This window comes from Eleutherodactylus coqui, chromosome 5 (genome assembly GCF_035609145.1).
Source record: "Eleutherodactylus coqui strain aEleCoq1 chromosome 5, aEleCoq1.hap1, whole genome shotgun sequence".
Lineage (NCBI taxonomy): Eukaryota > Metazoa > Chordata > Amphibia > Anura > Eleutherodactylidae > Eleutherodactylus > Eleutherodactylus coqui.
The window spans coordinates 257,442,222-257,455,434 of NC_089841.1; the positions used below are offsets into that span (position 1 = coordinate 257,442,222).

A 13,213-nucleotide genomic window follows, 5' to 3' on the forward strand; every position below is an offset into this window, starting at 1 on the left:
CAATATCACCCGGAGGTAGTTTAACTTCTTTATTCCAAATGTCACAGTACACAAGTAAACTAACATTATCCCTCGCATGGGAGGTCAAATGGCAGATGCAATGCGTTTCGGCCACCTGATGGCCCTTGTCAAGCATAAAAAATGATATCACAATGCAGATATATATAGCGATGCCTACTCACCGAGTTTACAGCATGACGTGGTGTTCCTTCGCTTTGTGATGACATTGTACACAGGGTATGCATTATCGCATCAAACACAGCGATTTTGGGACGCATAACGTGCGGTCCAATGCGGCGTGATGACAACACTTCGCTTTCCTTTGTGCTGGCTTCATTCAATATGGAATAAGACAGAAAAAAGGAGGGGGGGGGGGGGTTAAATTGGTAATTGGTATAATGCTCTCACCGTCCCAGGGTCTGTTCTTTTTGGGCCCTGTTTGGTCCTGGATCTTGACTGGCTGAAAAGTTCCAAAAGGTATCATGCTATTTGTTGAATTATTTGCAGTAGAACTTAAACGTTTTCCAATGTTTCATTCAGGCCAAAAGAAACCAGGGTGTTTAGTCTAAAAATCCAGAACATTTCGCACGTTTTTAAATGGCTAAAAGATTTTGATGAGATGCGTTCCAATGGTGTTACTTTTAAGTGACTCATAACACAATCATGCTTTTCAAAGAAATTTCTGGATACACTATGCCTAGTGTATCCCTTAAGTAGGTTAAACCTGTAATTGTTGACCATACATTGAAGAGTGTTGGTTGTGCAGCCTATATACCGTAGGCTGCACGTACATTTAATTAATCCTACATGATTAACTTCTCAGAATACAAAGATACATAGTAACATATTATGTTAGGCTGAATGAAGACAATGTCCATCTAGTTTAGCCTGTTTCAACTCCTTCCTTGTTGGTCCAGAGGAAGGCAACTCCATAATGGCAGCGAGACTAGTCCCTGAATCAACATGTGAGATCAACAACCCTGCTGGTTACCTAATGTCTATATACTGTAATATCATAGCGCTCTAGAAAGACATCTAGTCCCCTCTTAAACTCCTCTATGGATTTTGCCATCACCACGTCCTCAGGCAAAGAGTTCCACAGTCTCACTGCTCTTACAGTAAAGAACCCCTTTCTGTGTTGGTGATGTAACCTGCTTTCCTCTAGATGTAGCAGATACCCTCTGGTTACGGTCGCAGTCCTGGGTATAAACATCATAGGAGAGATCCTTGTATTGTCCCCTCATGTATTTATACATTACACATTATAATACAATAATTGTTTATAGAGAGAGGAGAACAAGGCACAATGACCTGAGACATTCAATTTAGGGCCTTGGAATTTTCTAAGCATCGAGGTCCCTTCTTATCTTCAATACATTTTAGCAAAAGTTACAAAAGGAAAAGTACAAAATAATTAACACAGAAGATGGCTACACTATTCACTAACACCAATGTATAGTGACAGCATGTGCCCGATCAGCTAATTGGTCAGGTCCCCAGTGGCAGACTCCAGCTAATCAAGTATTGATGACCTATACTGAGGATAGGTCATCAATAGAGATGAGCAAGCATGCTCTTCCGAGCTTGCTACTCGTTCGAGTATTAGGGTACTCGAGACGAACACCACGCGGTACTCGAGTCAATTGCATTTCCCTCCCCGCATGTTTAGCGCCATTTTCTAGCCAATAAACATGCAGGGAAGGCATTGCCACTTCCTGCTGTGACGTGCCAGCCCTCTGTCCACCAACAGTAGTGAGTGGCTGGGCCGATCAGGTGACCGCTGAGTACTTAAACTGGTCCTGCCCACGGCTCACCTCAGACGCATGCTGGCAGAGGTTAGGGAAAGTGCTGCTGCTTATACAGGGATAGTGTTAGCGTAGCATCCAGTCTTCAAGAACCCCAATGGTCCTTCTTAGGGCTACTCCTCATCGTGTGCATTACTGTTGTGGGTGGCTGGGAGCAGTAGTGCACCAATTTTTATTTTTTTTAAGCATCAAGGGCTGTGCAGGGAATTTCAGCTATAGCGTTCTGTGTGTGCAGTGCATTAGGCAGAGTTTAGGGACAGAGCTGCTCATATAGGGAAAGTTTTACAGTCAAGATCCTCTCTACAAGAACCCCTAACGGTCCTTCTAAGGGCTACTTCTCACCATATGCATTATAGTTGTGGCTGGCTGGAAGCTGTAGTGCACCAATTTTCCCTCTGCAGAGCATTGCAGCTATAGCATGAAGTGCATTAGAAAGAGGTCTCACCGCTAAACACTACTGTAATATTTCCTGGGCCGCTGCAAAGTATTTCAGTTATACCATTCTATGTCTGCAGTACATTAGACAGAGGTCTCACTGCTAAACAGTACCGTTATATTTCCTAGTACACTGCAAAGCCTTTCAGTTATAGCAATCTAAGTCTGCAGTGCATTAGACAGAGGTCTCACCGCTAAACAGTACTGTAATATTTCCTGGACCACTGCAAACTGTTTCAGTATCACCGTTCTATGTCTGCAGTGCATTAAACATAGGTCTCACCGCTAAACAGTACTGTAATATTTCCTGGGCCACTGCAAAGTATTTCAGTTATAGCAATCTAAGTCTGCAGTGCATTAGACAGAGGTCTCACCGCTAAACAGTACTGTAATATTTCCTGGACCACTGCAAACTGTTTCAGTATCACCGTTCTATGTCTGCAGTGCATTAGACAGAGGTCTCACCGCTAAACAGTACTGTAATATTTCCTGGGCCACTGCAAAGTATTTCAGTTATAGCGGTCTATGTCTGCAGTGCATTAGACAGAGGTCTCACTGCTAAACAGTACTGTAATATTTCCTGGGCCACTGCAAACTATGTCAGCTCAGCCACTGTGCAAAGCATCTCACAATACCCTTTCCTTGGAGGGGTTGAGATAGCCGTAGTTACCAGCACTATCCACTGGCTTTAGAGTCTTCCCCCACTCCACACAGCCTCTATTATCTACAAGTCTCTGCGAGCGGTAAATTACCCCTAGGTATCGGCGCAAGACAGCGGGTTAATTTTTTCAAGTCACAGCATAGAGCCTCCGCTATCTACAAGTCTCTGTGTGCGGTGAATTAGCCACAGTTGTCAGTGCTGTACAGTGGGGTACTGGGTAAAAGTTTATTTGGGTACTGCTCTATCCTTAATCCGCCATGATGAGGAGTAGGGGTAAGGGTCGAGGACGTGGACGCGGGCGTCCAAGTGAGGGTGTGGGTAGAGGCCGAGTTGCTGGGCTGGGTGAATTATAGCCGGCTGCTGAGAGATTAAGAGAGAGGCAAGTTTCTGGGCTCCCCAGCTTCATATCACAATTTGGCAGAAACCGCTACTGAAAGGTTTGAGGGGTTCACCTATACTCTTGCTGCAGAAATGTTACTGGGGTCCGAATATACACTTGCTATAGAAAGGTTTGAGGGGTTCACTTATACTCTTGCCGCAGAAATGTTACTGGGGTCCGCCTATACACTTGCTACAGAAATGTTACTGGGGTCCGCCTATACACTTGCTACTGAGATGTTTGAAGGGCCTGCATATACTCTTTCTACAGTAAAGGTTACTGGGGTCCGCTTATACACTTGCTACAGTAAAGGTTACTGGGGTCCGCCTATACACTAGGTACTGAAACATTTAAGGGGTCCGCCTATACTCTTGCTACATAAATGTTACTGGGGTCCGCCTATACTCTTGTTGCATAAATGTTACTGGGCCCGCCTATACACTTGCTACAGAAATGTTATTGGGGTCTGCCTATACTCTTGCTACAGAAATGTTACAGGGGTCCACCTATACTCTTGCTACAGAAATGTTACTGGGGTCCACCTATACTCTTGCTACAGAAATGTTACTGGGGTCTGTCTATACACTTGCTACTGAAACGTTTAGGGGTCTGCCTATACTCTTGCTACTGAAATGTTACTGGTGTCCACCTATACACTTGCTACTAAAAGGTTTGAGGGGTTCACCTATACACTTGCAACAGAAAAGTTTCAGGGGTCTGTCAATACACTTGCTATTGAAAGGTTTGAGGGGTTCGCCTATACTCTTGCAACAGAAACGTTTCAGTGGTCTGCCTATACTGTGGGTGCACAAAGGTTTCCCATAGCTGTGTTCAGCTGCCTGACACATACACAGAATGAAGTTCACAGCTGTACTAGCATCCGAGCCTGCTTGAGGTCAACGATTACTGAGGGTGTGGGCAGAGACCAAGGTCCTGCGCTAGGTTTGGCCTGTGGAACTTCTTTGTGGTTCATCCAGTCTTTGGAGCGATGAAAGCAACCGTAACTGATTTAAGGAGACATTCACAGCTGTACTAGCATCCGTGTCCGCTTTATGCCCACGATTACTGAGGGTGTGAGCCAAAGCCGAGGGGCTTGGTGGGGTGAAACTGCCTTGTTTGGGTGCTCTGATTTCTTTATGTATTACCATCTTTGAGTTTCATGAGCTCGCCTATGCTGTGGGTGCACAAAGACGTCCCATTGCGTTGGTTTACCTGTCTGGTACAAATACACAGACTTACTTGGCTAGGTTACAGACGGCTTTCCCATTGCGGTGTTTTACCTATCTGGCACAAATACACTGACTGACTAGGGCAGAAGTGTGGGCCAAGGTCCTGGGTGGGGTGAAACTGCCATGTTTGGGCACTCTGATTTCTTTATGTGTAATACCGTCTTTGAGTTTCAAGGGCTAGCCTACGCTGTGGGTGCACAAAGACTTCCCATTGTGTTGTTTTACCTGTCTGGCAGAAATACACTGACTGACTTGGCTAGGGTGCAGACGCTCTCCAATTGCGGTGTTTTACCTATCTGGCACAAATACATTGAATGACTAGGGCAGAAGTGTGAGCCGAGGTCCTGGGCGGGGTGAAACTTTGCCATGTTTTGGCACTCTCTTTGAGTTTCATGGGTGCACAAAGGCTTTCCCGTTGCATTGTTCAGCTATCTGACACATACAAAGAATGAATTGGGCAGAAATGTGGGCCGAGGCCGAGGTCCTTGGCGGGGTGAAACTCTGCCATGTTTGGGCACTCTGATTTCTTCATGTGTAATACCGTCTTTGAGTTTCTTGGGCTTGCCTATGCTGTGGGTGCACAAAGATTTCCCATTGCGGTGTTTTACCTATCTGGCACAAATACACTGACTGACTTGGGTAGGGCGCAGAAGGCTTTCCCATTGCGTTGTTCAGCTATCTGACACCTACACAGAAGGAATTGTGTGGGGACACATGGATTTCCCATTGCTATGTAACTCGCGGCACCTTGGGTCACACAAGGTGGAGGCTGTGACCGAGCCTGACCCTGGGCCCGCACACGTGCTTCCTACCTCATGGTTTCTCGGCCTTATTATGCCACCTCCTCCTGCTTGGGGTCTGGGGATCAGCATAACCACAGTTATGTGAGATACTGGATTGGAGCATTCACAACGTTAGTGATTTCATGAGACTTTAACAGGGTCACTGTATACCTGTGGTGGCTACTTTTGCGACACTTCCTGCTTCAAACCAATCTTTGGTGTTAGTATGTCCTGCTGCATTGTTGAGATGTGTAGATGTGCTGGCACCTGATTCCCTTTCATGCCCACGTTTGCAGATCCTGACAATTTCGTGACCAAGGTGGCATGGGATTGGAATGATGATCGTATGTTAATTTATCATCATTTGTCATCAGCATTGTGGGCTATCGCCCACACTTTCAAAGAGGGTCGCTGCCTGGCCCTGCCAACCCTCTGCAGTATATGTCTCCTCCTCATCGCAGACGCACTTATAAATCAACATGAGGGTGGTGTCAGGATGTGCTGCTGGAATCTGTTGTACTATGTACTCCTAGCAGCACAGCTACAGGTGGTTGAGGGTTAATTAAGCTGGCTGGGTGTTGTATTTCCTGCTAGCCAATCTCCTGGGTCTGTACTCACATATAAACCCAGCTCCTGGTCAATCTGGCTGGGTCCCAAGGTGAGCAGTCATGTTACTTCTGTCGTCTGTAACTTGTTATCAGTCATGTTCAGCTTGTCCCCATTCTGATCTGTGTTTGTAAGTTGGTCTGTTGTGTCTCTCTGCTTCCAGTGTGTCAGTTGGTAGAGTCTGTGATGGTAGAGTCCGTGCCCTGGTTGTCTGCCCTGTTGCAAGCTTGCTGTTTCATCTGTGACCTGCTGATTCATGTCCATTTGTACGGTTATTTCCTGACAGTTTTCTGTCGGCTCGATGTGTGCCCTGTGCTCTGTCCTGTTCCTTATGCAAGTTTGCTGTGTGATCTGTGTCTTGCTGGTTCACGTCCGTCTGTATGTTTAAATTCTGTCAGTTTGTGTCAGCTTGCTGTATGACCTGCTATATGTGTCTTGTCCTGTTGCAGCGTTCTGTGTGAACTCTGTCCAGTTCTGCTGGACTCCTGGTTAGTGTAGGGACTAGCGGTATAGCCAGGAGCCGGGAAGTGGCCCGCTAGCTTCCATGTCTTGTACAAAATGTCAACTAATACCTGGTATTTATATTCAACTTCCTATCTGTTACTAGTGGTTGCATTTTGGCTGCTGTATGCTGTGTATTCTGGCTCTGTGTATCCTGTTCTGTCCCTGTCATGTGGCATGTGAATGCGTCCTGTTCTGTGGCATGGTTCCTAGGATCCGCTAGGGCCCAGTTCCGAAGACCGCTAGGCTGCCTTTATTGGGGCAATGTTCCCTGCTTAGGTAGGGCCTCTGTCATTCCCCTTGTAGTTCAGGGTAAGTTTGCCTGAATCCCGTGTGAAACCGTGTTTCATCCCCCTTTTTGGTCACGATCGTGTGGGCCCCGTGCTTAGTTTTGCCCACACGATCATAACAGGTGGTGTGGCTATGAAGCGAGTGTGTGGCATGAGGCCAGCTGAACACTGCATGTGGACACAGGGTCGTGCGGGGGGTTGGACAGCAATGCCAGCATGTATCCCAGGAGAAGAGGCAGCGGTGTCACCCGCAGGCGGTGATTGTCCTTGGTTGAAGCTTGTGTGGTGCTTAGCTAAGATGTGCCAGCACGTGTGCCTTGCTAATGAGGGTCTGTCCCAAGTAAATAGTTAGGGGAGTGACTGCCAGGCTCTTGCCCCCCTTTTGGCTTAATTGTGGGACCTGGGAGCCTCAGATGCAGCCATGCATGCTGCCCCTGCCGTTCCCTATCCGTTTCTGTGGTGTTTCCATGACTTTCTGATGTTTCCAGGTGTTTCACAAGTCATCCGCTATGCAGAGCATTGGTCCCATACAAAAATGCTCGAGTCGCCCATTGACTTCAATGGTGTTCGTTAATGAAACGAGCTCTCGAGCATTACGAAAAGTTCGACTCAAGTACCGAGCACCCAAGCATTCTGGTGCTCGCTCATCTGTACTCATCAATAGTATTTGTGCCTGGAAAATACCTTTAAGCAATCTGTGAATAACCCTGTATGGCCGCCTCCAGACGGGCGGAAATTCTGCGGCGGGATTTTCCGCGAAATTTCCGCCCCTGGAAGCTTCCATAGGATTGCGTTAACAAACGCAATCCTATGCAGAAGGCCGCGATTTGGCCGCTCGAAATGTCGCGCGGCAAACAAATCGCGAAATGCTCCATTTCAGCAAGCCCCGCACAGAAACGTCACTCACCAGCTGTTGGCTCCACTTCGCTCTGCGCATGCGCCGGCTGCCCGGCAGCTGGCACATGAAAGAGCCGGGAGTAGGCGAGTGTCACGCTTCTCTCTGCAAACGCTCGGGTCCCGCTGCGAGAATTCTTGCAGCCGGATCCGACCCGGCCGTCTGCAGGCGGCCTATGCCACTTTTTTTGTATCTTAGTGCACAAAATTATAAGCAGCTCCTCCCAGTTCCTCATAATGAATTCAAATGCATCTAATGCCACTGAAATATCATTATCACCTTATATTATTTGTAGACTATTCCATCATTTTTTTTTTCATTTCCATTGTAGTCCAAGTCAAGGACAGTGTTGTGATAACTCTTGCTCACATAAGCGGAAAGGAGAACTTTGTAGAGAAGAAGCTGAATGTACTTTTAAAAGTTTCTGCACAGGGGAAACTTCTGTATGTCCAACTTCCCCTCCAAAAGACAACTACACCTTATGTAATGCAGGAACAAGAATATGTCTGGATGCGGTGAGTAATAATGCCCCTCATTACCCAGTTTAATATTATTGCCCCTCATGGCCCTGTTTATTAATAATGCTCCTAATCACCCCATTTAATAAAAAAGAAGCTCTTCATGGTTCCAGTAAAAAAAAAAAAAGAATGCCTCGCATTACCCCACTTAGTAATAATGCCCCTCATAGTCCTGTTTAGTTGTAATGGCCTAAATGGCCCTGTTTAGTAATAATGCCCCTCATTTTAATATTAATGCCTTTCATGGCCCTGTTAATAATGACTCTCATGGTCACTTTTATTAATAACTAGCTTACCCGTCGCGCGTTGCTGCGAAGACAGACAGACATACATACATTTGTTTTTTTATATATAGATAACAACCAATCATAGCGCAGCTTTCATGTTACCTCAGCAGTATAATATATAACAACTAGAGATGAGCGAACGTGTTCTTAACGAACACTTACGCACCCAGACACCGGCTTATCCGAGGACTTCAGTGTCCGCGCGTAAGTATTCGGCCGGCGCCGGGCGGCGGGGGGAGGTGCGGCGGCGCGGGCGGCAGCAGCGGGGAACAGGGGGGAGCCCTCTCTCTCTCCCTCTCCCCCCCACTCCCCGCCGCACCCCCCCGCGCTGCCACGGCGACCCCCGAACTTTTTTCGCCCGAGCACGGAATTGCTCGCAAAGTTCGGTGCTCGGGTGAAAAGGGGCGGAGCCGAACACGTTCGCTCATCTCTAATAACAACCAATCACAGCACAGCTTTCATGTTACCTCAGAAGTATGATATATAACAACTAGAGATGAGCGAGCACCAAAATACTCGGGTGCTCGTTACTCGGGACGAAATTTTCGCGATGCTCGAGGGTTCGTTTCGAGTAACGAACCCCATTGAAGTCAATGGGCGACCCGAGCATTTTTGTATATCGCTGATGCTCGCTAAGGTTTCCATTTGTGAAAATCTGGGCAATTCAAGAAAGTGATGGGAACGACACAGCAACGGATAGGGCAGGCAAGGGGCTACATGTTGGGCTGCATCTCAAGTTCCCAGGTCCCACTATTAAGCCACAATAGCGGCAAGAGTGGCCCCCCCCCCAACAATTTTTACTTCTGAAAAACCCTCATTAGCAATGCATACCTTAGCTAAGCATCACACTACCTCCAACAAAGCACAATCACTGCCTGCATGACACTCCGCTGCCACTTCTCCTGGGTTACATGCTGCCCAACCCCCCCCCCCCCCTGCACGACCCAGTGTCCACAGCACACACCAAATTGTCCCTGCGCAGCCTTCAGCTGCCCTCATGCCACACCACCCTCATGTCTATTTATAAGTGCGTCTGCCATGAGGAGGAACCGCAGGCACACACTGCAGAGGGTTGGCATGGCTAGGCAGCGACCCTCTTTAAAAGGGGCGGGGCGATAGCCCACAATGCTGTGCAGAAGCCATGAGAAATCCAATCCTGTGCCACCTCCATCTGGAGCTGCACACGTGGGCATAGCAATTGGGAACCTGTGTGTCACACACTATTCATTCTGTCAAGGTGTCTGCATGCCCCAGTCAGACCGCGGTTTTTCATAAATAGTCACAGGCAGGTACAACTCCGCAATGGGAATTCCGTGTGCACCCACAGCATGGGTGGCTCCCTGGAACCCACCGGCTATACATAAATGTATCCCATTGCAGTGCCCTGGACAGCAGAGCTAACGTCAGATTAAATGCAGGTGGGCTTCGGCCCACACTGCATGCCCCAACCTGACCGGGGTTTTTAATTCATAGACACAGGCAGGTACAACTCCCTATTGTGAGTCCCTGTGGACCGACAGCATGGGTGGGTGCCAGGAAGCCACCGGCGGTACATAAATATATCCCATTGCATTGCCCATCACAGCTGAGGTAATGTCATGTTTAATGCAGGTGGGCTTCGGCCCACACTGCATGCCCCAGTCAGACTGGGGTTCTTTAGAAGTGGACACATGCAGTTACAACTCCGTGTGGACCGACAGCATGGGTGGGTGCCAGGAAGCCACCGGCGGTACATAAATATATCCCATTGCAGTGCCCAGCACAGCTGATGTAACGTCAGCTTTAATGCAGGTGGGCAAAAAATTTATTGGATTACACTGTAGGCGAGGGCCCCCAAAAATTGGTGTACCAACAGTACTAATGTACCTCAGAAAAATTGCCCATGCCCAACCAAGAGGGCAGGTGAAACCCATTAATCGCTTTGGTTAATGTGGCTTAATTTGTAACTAGGCCTGGAGGCAGCCCAGTTAAAATAAAAATTGGTTCAGGTGCAAGTTTCAACGCTTTATTGAATTGAGAATTGAAACGTATAAAAATTGTTTACAAAAATTATATGACTGAGCCTTGTGGGCCTAAGAAAAATTTCCCGTTCGGCGTGATTACGTGAGGTTTCAGGAGGAGGAGGAGGAATATTATACACAGATTGATGAAGCTAAAAGGTCCACGTTTGTGATGGTGATAGAGAACAATGCTTCCAGGAAAGAATTTTGCGCAAGCCTGCTGTAACACTTAGCTGGCTGCGTATGAATTAGGACAACTACCCCCAGCAGAGACGCAGTACAGTCAGGACGGTCACAGACAGCCCAAATAGATTTTTTTCCCCAAATTTTTTTGGAAAAGCCCACTGCCTATATAGACTGGATATGTCTTTCACTGTCCCTGCCTCACCAGCACTACTGGCCGTGGACTATGTAAAATTACTGCAGACTGTTTCACTCTGGACAGGATGACAGCGGTGATGTAAGAGGCAACGCAGAGGCAGGAAAGAATTTTGCGCAAGCCTGCTGTAACACTTAGCTGGCTGCGTATGAATTAGGACAACTACCCCCAGCAGAGACGCAGTACAGTCAGGACGGTCACAGGCAGCCCAAATAGATTTTTTTCCCCAAATTTTTTTGGAAAAGCCCACTGCCTATATAGACTGGATATGTCTTTCACTGTCCCTGCCTCACCAGCACTACTGGCCCCAGACTATAATAATAATAATAATCTTTATTTGTATAGCGCCAACTTATTCCGCAGCGCTTTCAGGCATGGATAAATGCAAAACAATACAACAATTACAATATAAGGTACATTGGGTTAGACACAAATGGGTTGAGGGTGGTACAGGAGGTGCAGGGGGTGGGGACTATGTAAAATTACTGCAGGACGCAATGCTCTGGACGCAATGCTCTGCACGGCGGATATACAAAAAAAAAAATGTGCAACACTGCAAAAAGCAGCCTCAACAGTACTGCACACGGTCAGATGTGGCCCTAAGAAGGACCGTTGGGGTTCTTGAAGCCTAAAATCACTCCTAACACTCTCCCTATAGCAGCTCCGGCATCAGCAGCACTTTCCCTGATCTCTGTCAGAATGCATCTGTGGCGAGCCGCGGGAGGGGCCGATTTATATACTCGGGTGACACCTGATCTCGCCAGCCACTCACTGCAGGGGGGTGGTATAGGGCTTGAACGTCGCAGGGGGAAGTTGTAATGCCTTCCCTGTCTTTCTATTGGCCAGAAAAGTGGGCTAACGTCTCAGAGATGAAAGTGAAAGTAACTTGAACATCGCGTGGTGCTCGCCTCTAGTAACAAGCATCTCGAACACGCTAATACTCGAACGAGTATCAAGCTCGGAGAAGTACGTTCGCTCATCTCTAATAACAACCAATCACAGCGCAGCTTTAATTTTACCTCAGCAGTATAATATATAACAACCAAGCACAGCTTTCATGTTACCTCAGCAGTACAATATATAACAGCAAATCCCAGCACAGCTTTCATGTTACTCAGCAGTAAGACAAATAACAACCAATCACAGCGCAACTTTTATTCTGTCTCAGCAATATAAAAAATAGCAACCAATCACAGTGCAGCATTCATTTTACCTCAGCGGTATAATATATAGCAACCAATCACAGCACAGCTTTCATGTAACTGGCATTGATCTATATATATATATATATCTAAAGACGAATGCCCTGACTGACAGGCAGACTTGCCACTAATTCTCTAACTTCCCGATGTCGTAAAACATGAAATTTGGCATAAGCATAGAATATGTCCAAAATAGGAAAAGTAAAGTGGTCCTAACTCGATAATTCAATACTAGCGCAAAAGAATTAGAGTCCAAATTTTACGTACGTAATCTAATTCTCTCACTTCCCGATGTCGTAGAAACATGAAATTTGGCACGAGCATTGATTATGTCATAAATAGGAAAAGGTAATGGCTGCCAAATTTGATTATTCAATTTTAGCACAAAAGAATTAGTGTCCAAATTTTATGTACATAATCAAATCTCTCACTTCCCTATGTCATAGAAACATGAAATTTGGCACAAGCATTGATTATGTCATAAATAGGAAAAGTTAATGGGTCCTAACTCGATTATTCAATTCTAAGCACAAAAAAATTAGCGTCCAAATTTATGTACGTCATCTAATTCTCTCGCTTCCCGATGTCATTTTATATAAAGGAAACGTCGCATGGTTACCTCCACGTGGTGTTTCCTGGGTAACACAATGAACCTTGCAAAATGGTGAACATATTTTTTTCCCGGTATCTCTAAAGTAACCATGACTTCATAAGATTTTCCGTGTGAACACCAGATAAACACCAGTACCAAATTAACTTGGGCGAAGCCGGGTATATCAGCTAGTTTATTAATAATGTCATATTTGTAGATATTAAAATAAAAAAACAGGTATACTCCCCTCACCTGGATCGGTCCTCCGGCTCCCGTCCTCTGCAGTCAGTGTTGCTAGTTCCCCACTGACTTCCCAGTAGCTTTAATGCTATTTTTAAGTCCCCAGCATCATCGTTAGAGAAGCTTGGGACTGGCCATAGCAATCAAGTGTTTGTCATTTGATTGATCTACCCAGAAGGAGGTTGAGGGACCAGCGCCGTGGCACATAGTGCAAGGGGAGTAAAGGTGAATAAGGCTGTTATTTTATGTTTATAGCAGCGGTAGATTATATTAATAGGGGAAGTTTGGGCAGCTATGGGCCCCTATTGCTCCTATTATAATCCTTCATTGGTAGGTCCCTCCAGATGCAGTGGGCACCGACACCATAGTGCTGGCCCTGGTATTGCGCATGCATGACCAGTAAAACAGCAGA

The 13,213-nt window shown here is 46.6% G+C and overlaps 1 protein-coding gene across 4 annotated transcripts in view; it reads left to right on the plus strand.

Moving 5' to 3' along the window:
* Window positions 1-13,213, plus strand: part of LOC136628565 (disintegrin and metalloproteinase domain-containing protein 10-like) — a 121,136-nt gene that overhangs the window by 86,674 nt on the left and 21,249 nt on the right. For all 4 annotated transcript variants that reach the window (XM_066604565.1, XM_066604567.1, XM_066604568.1 and 1 more), the window contains one exon: window positions 7,915-8,098. In XM_066604565.1, the coding sequence (XP_066460662.1) occupies window positions 7,915-8,098 (184 nt within the window). The remainder of the gene's footprint in view (window positions 1-7,914; window positions 8,099-13,213) is intronic.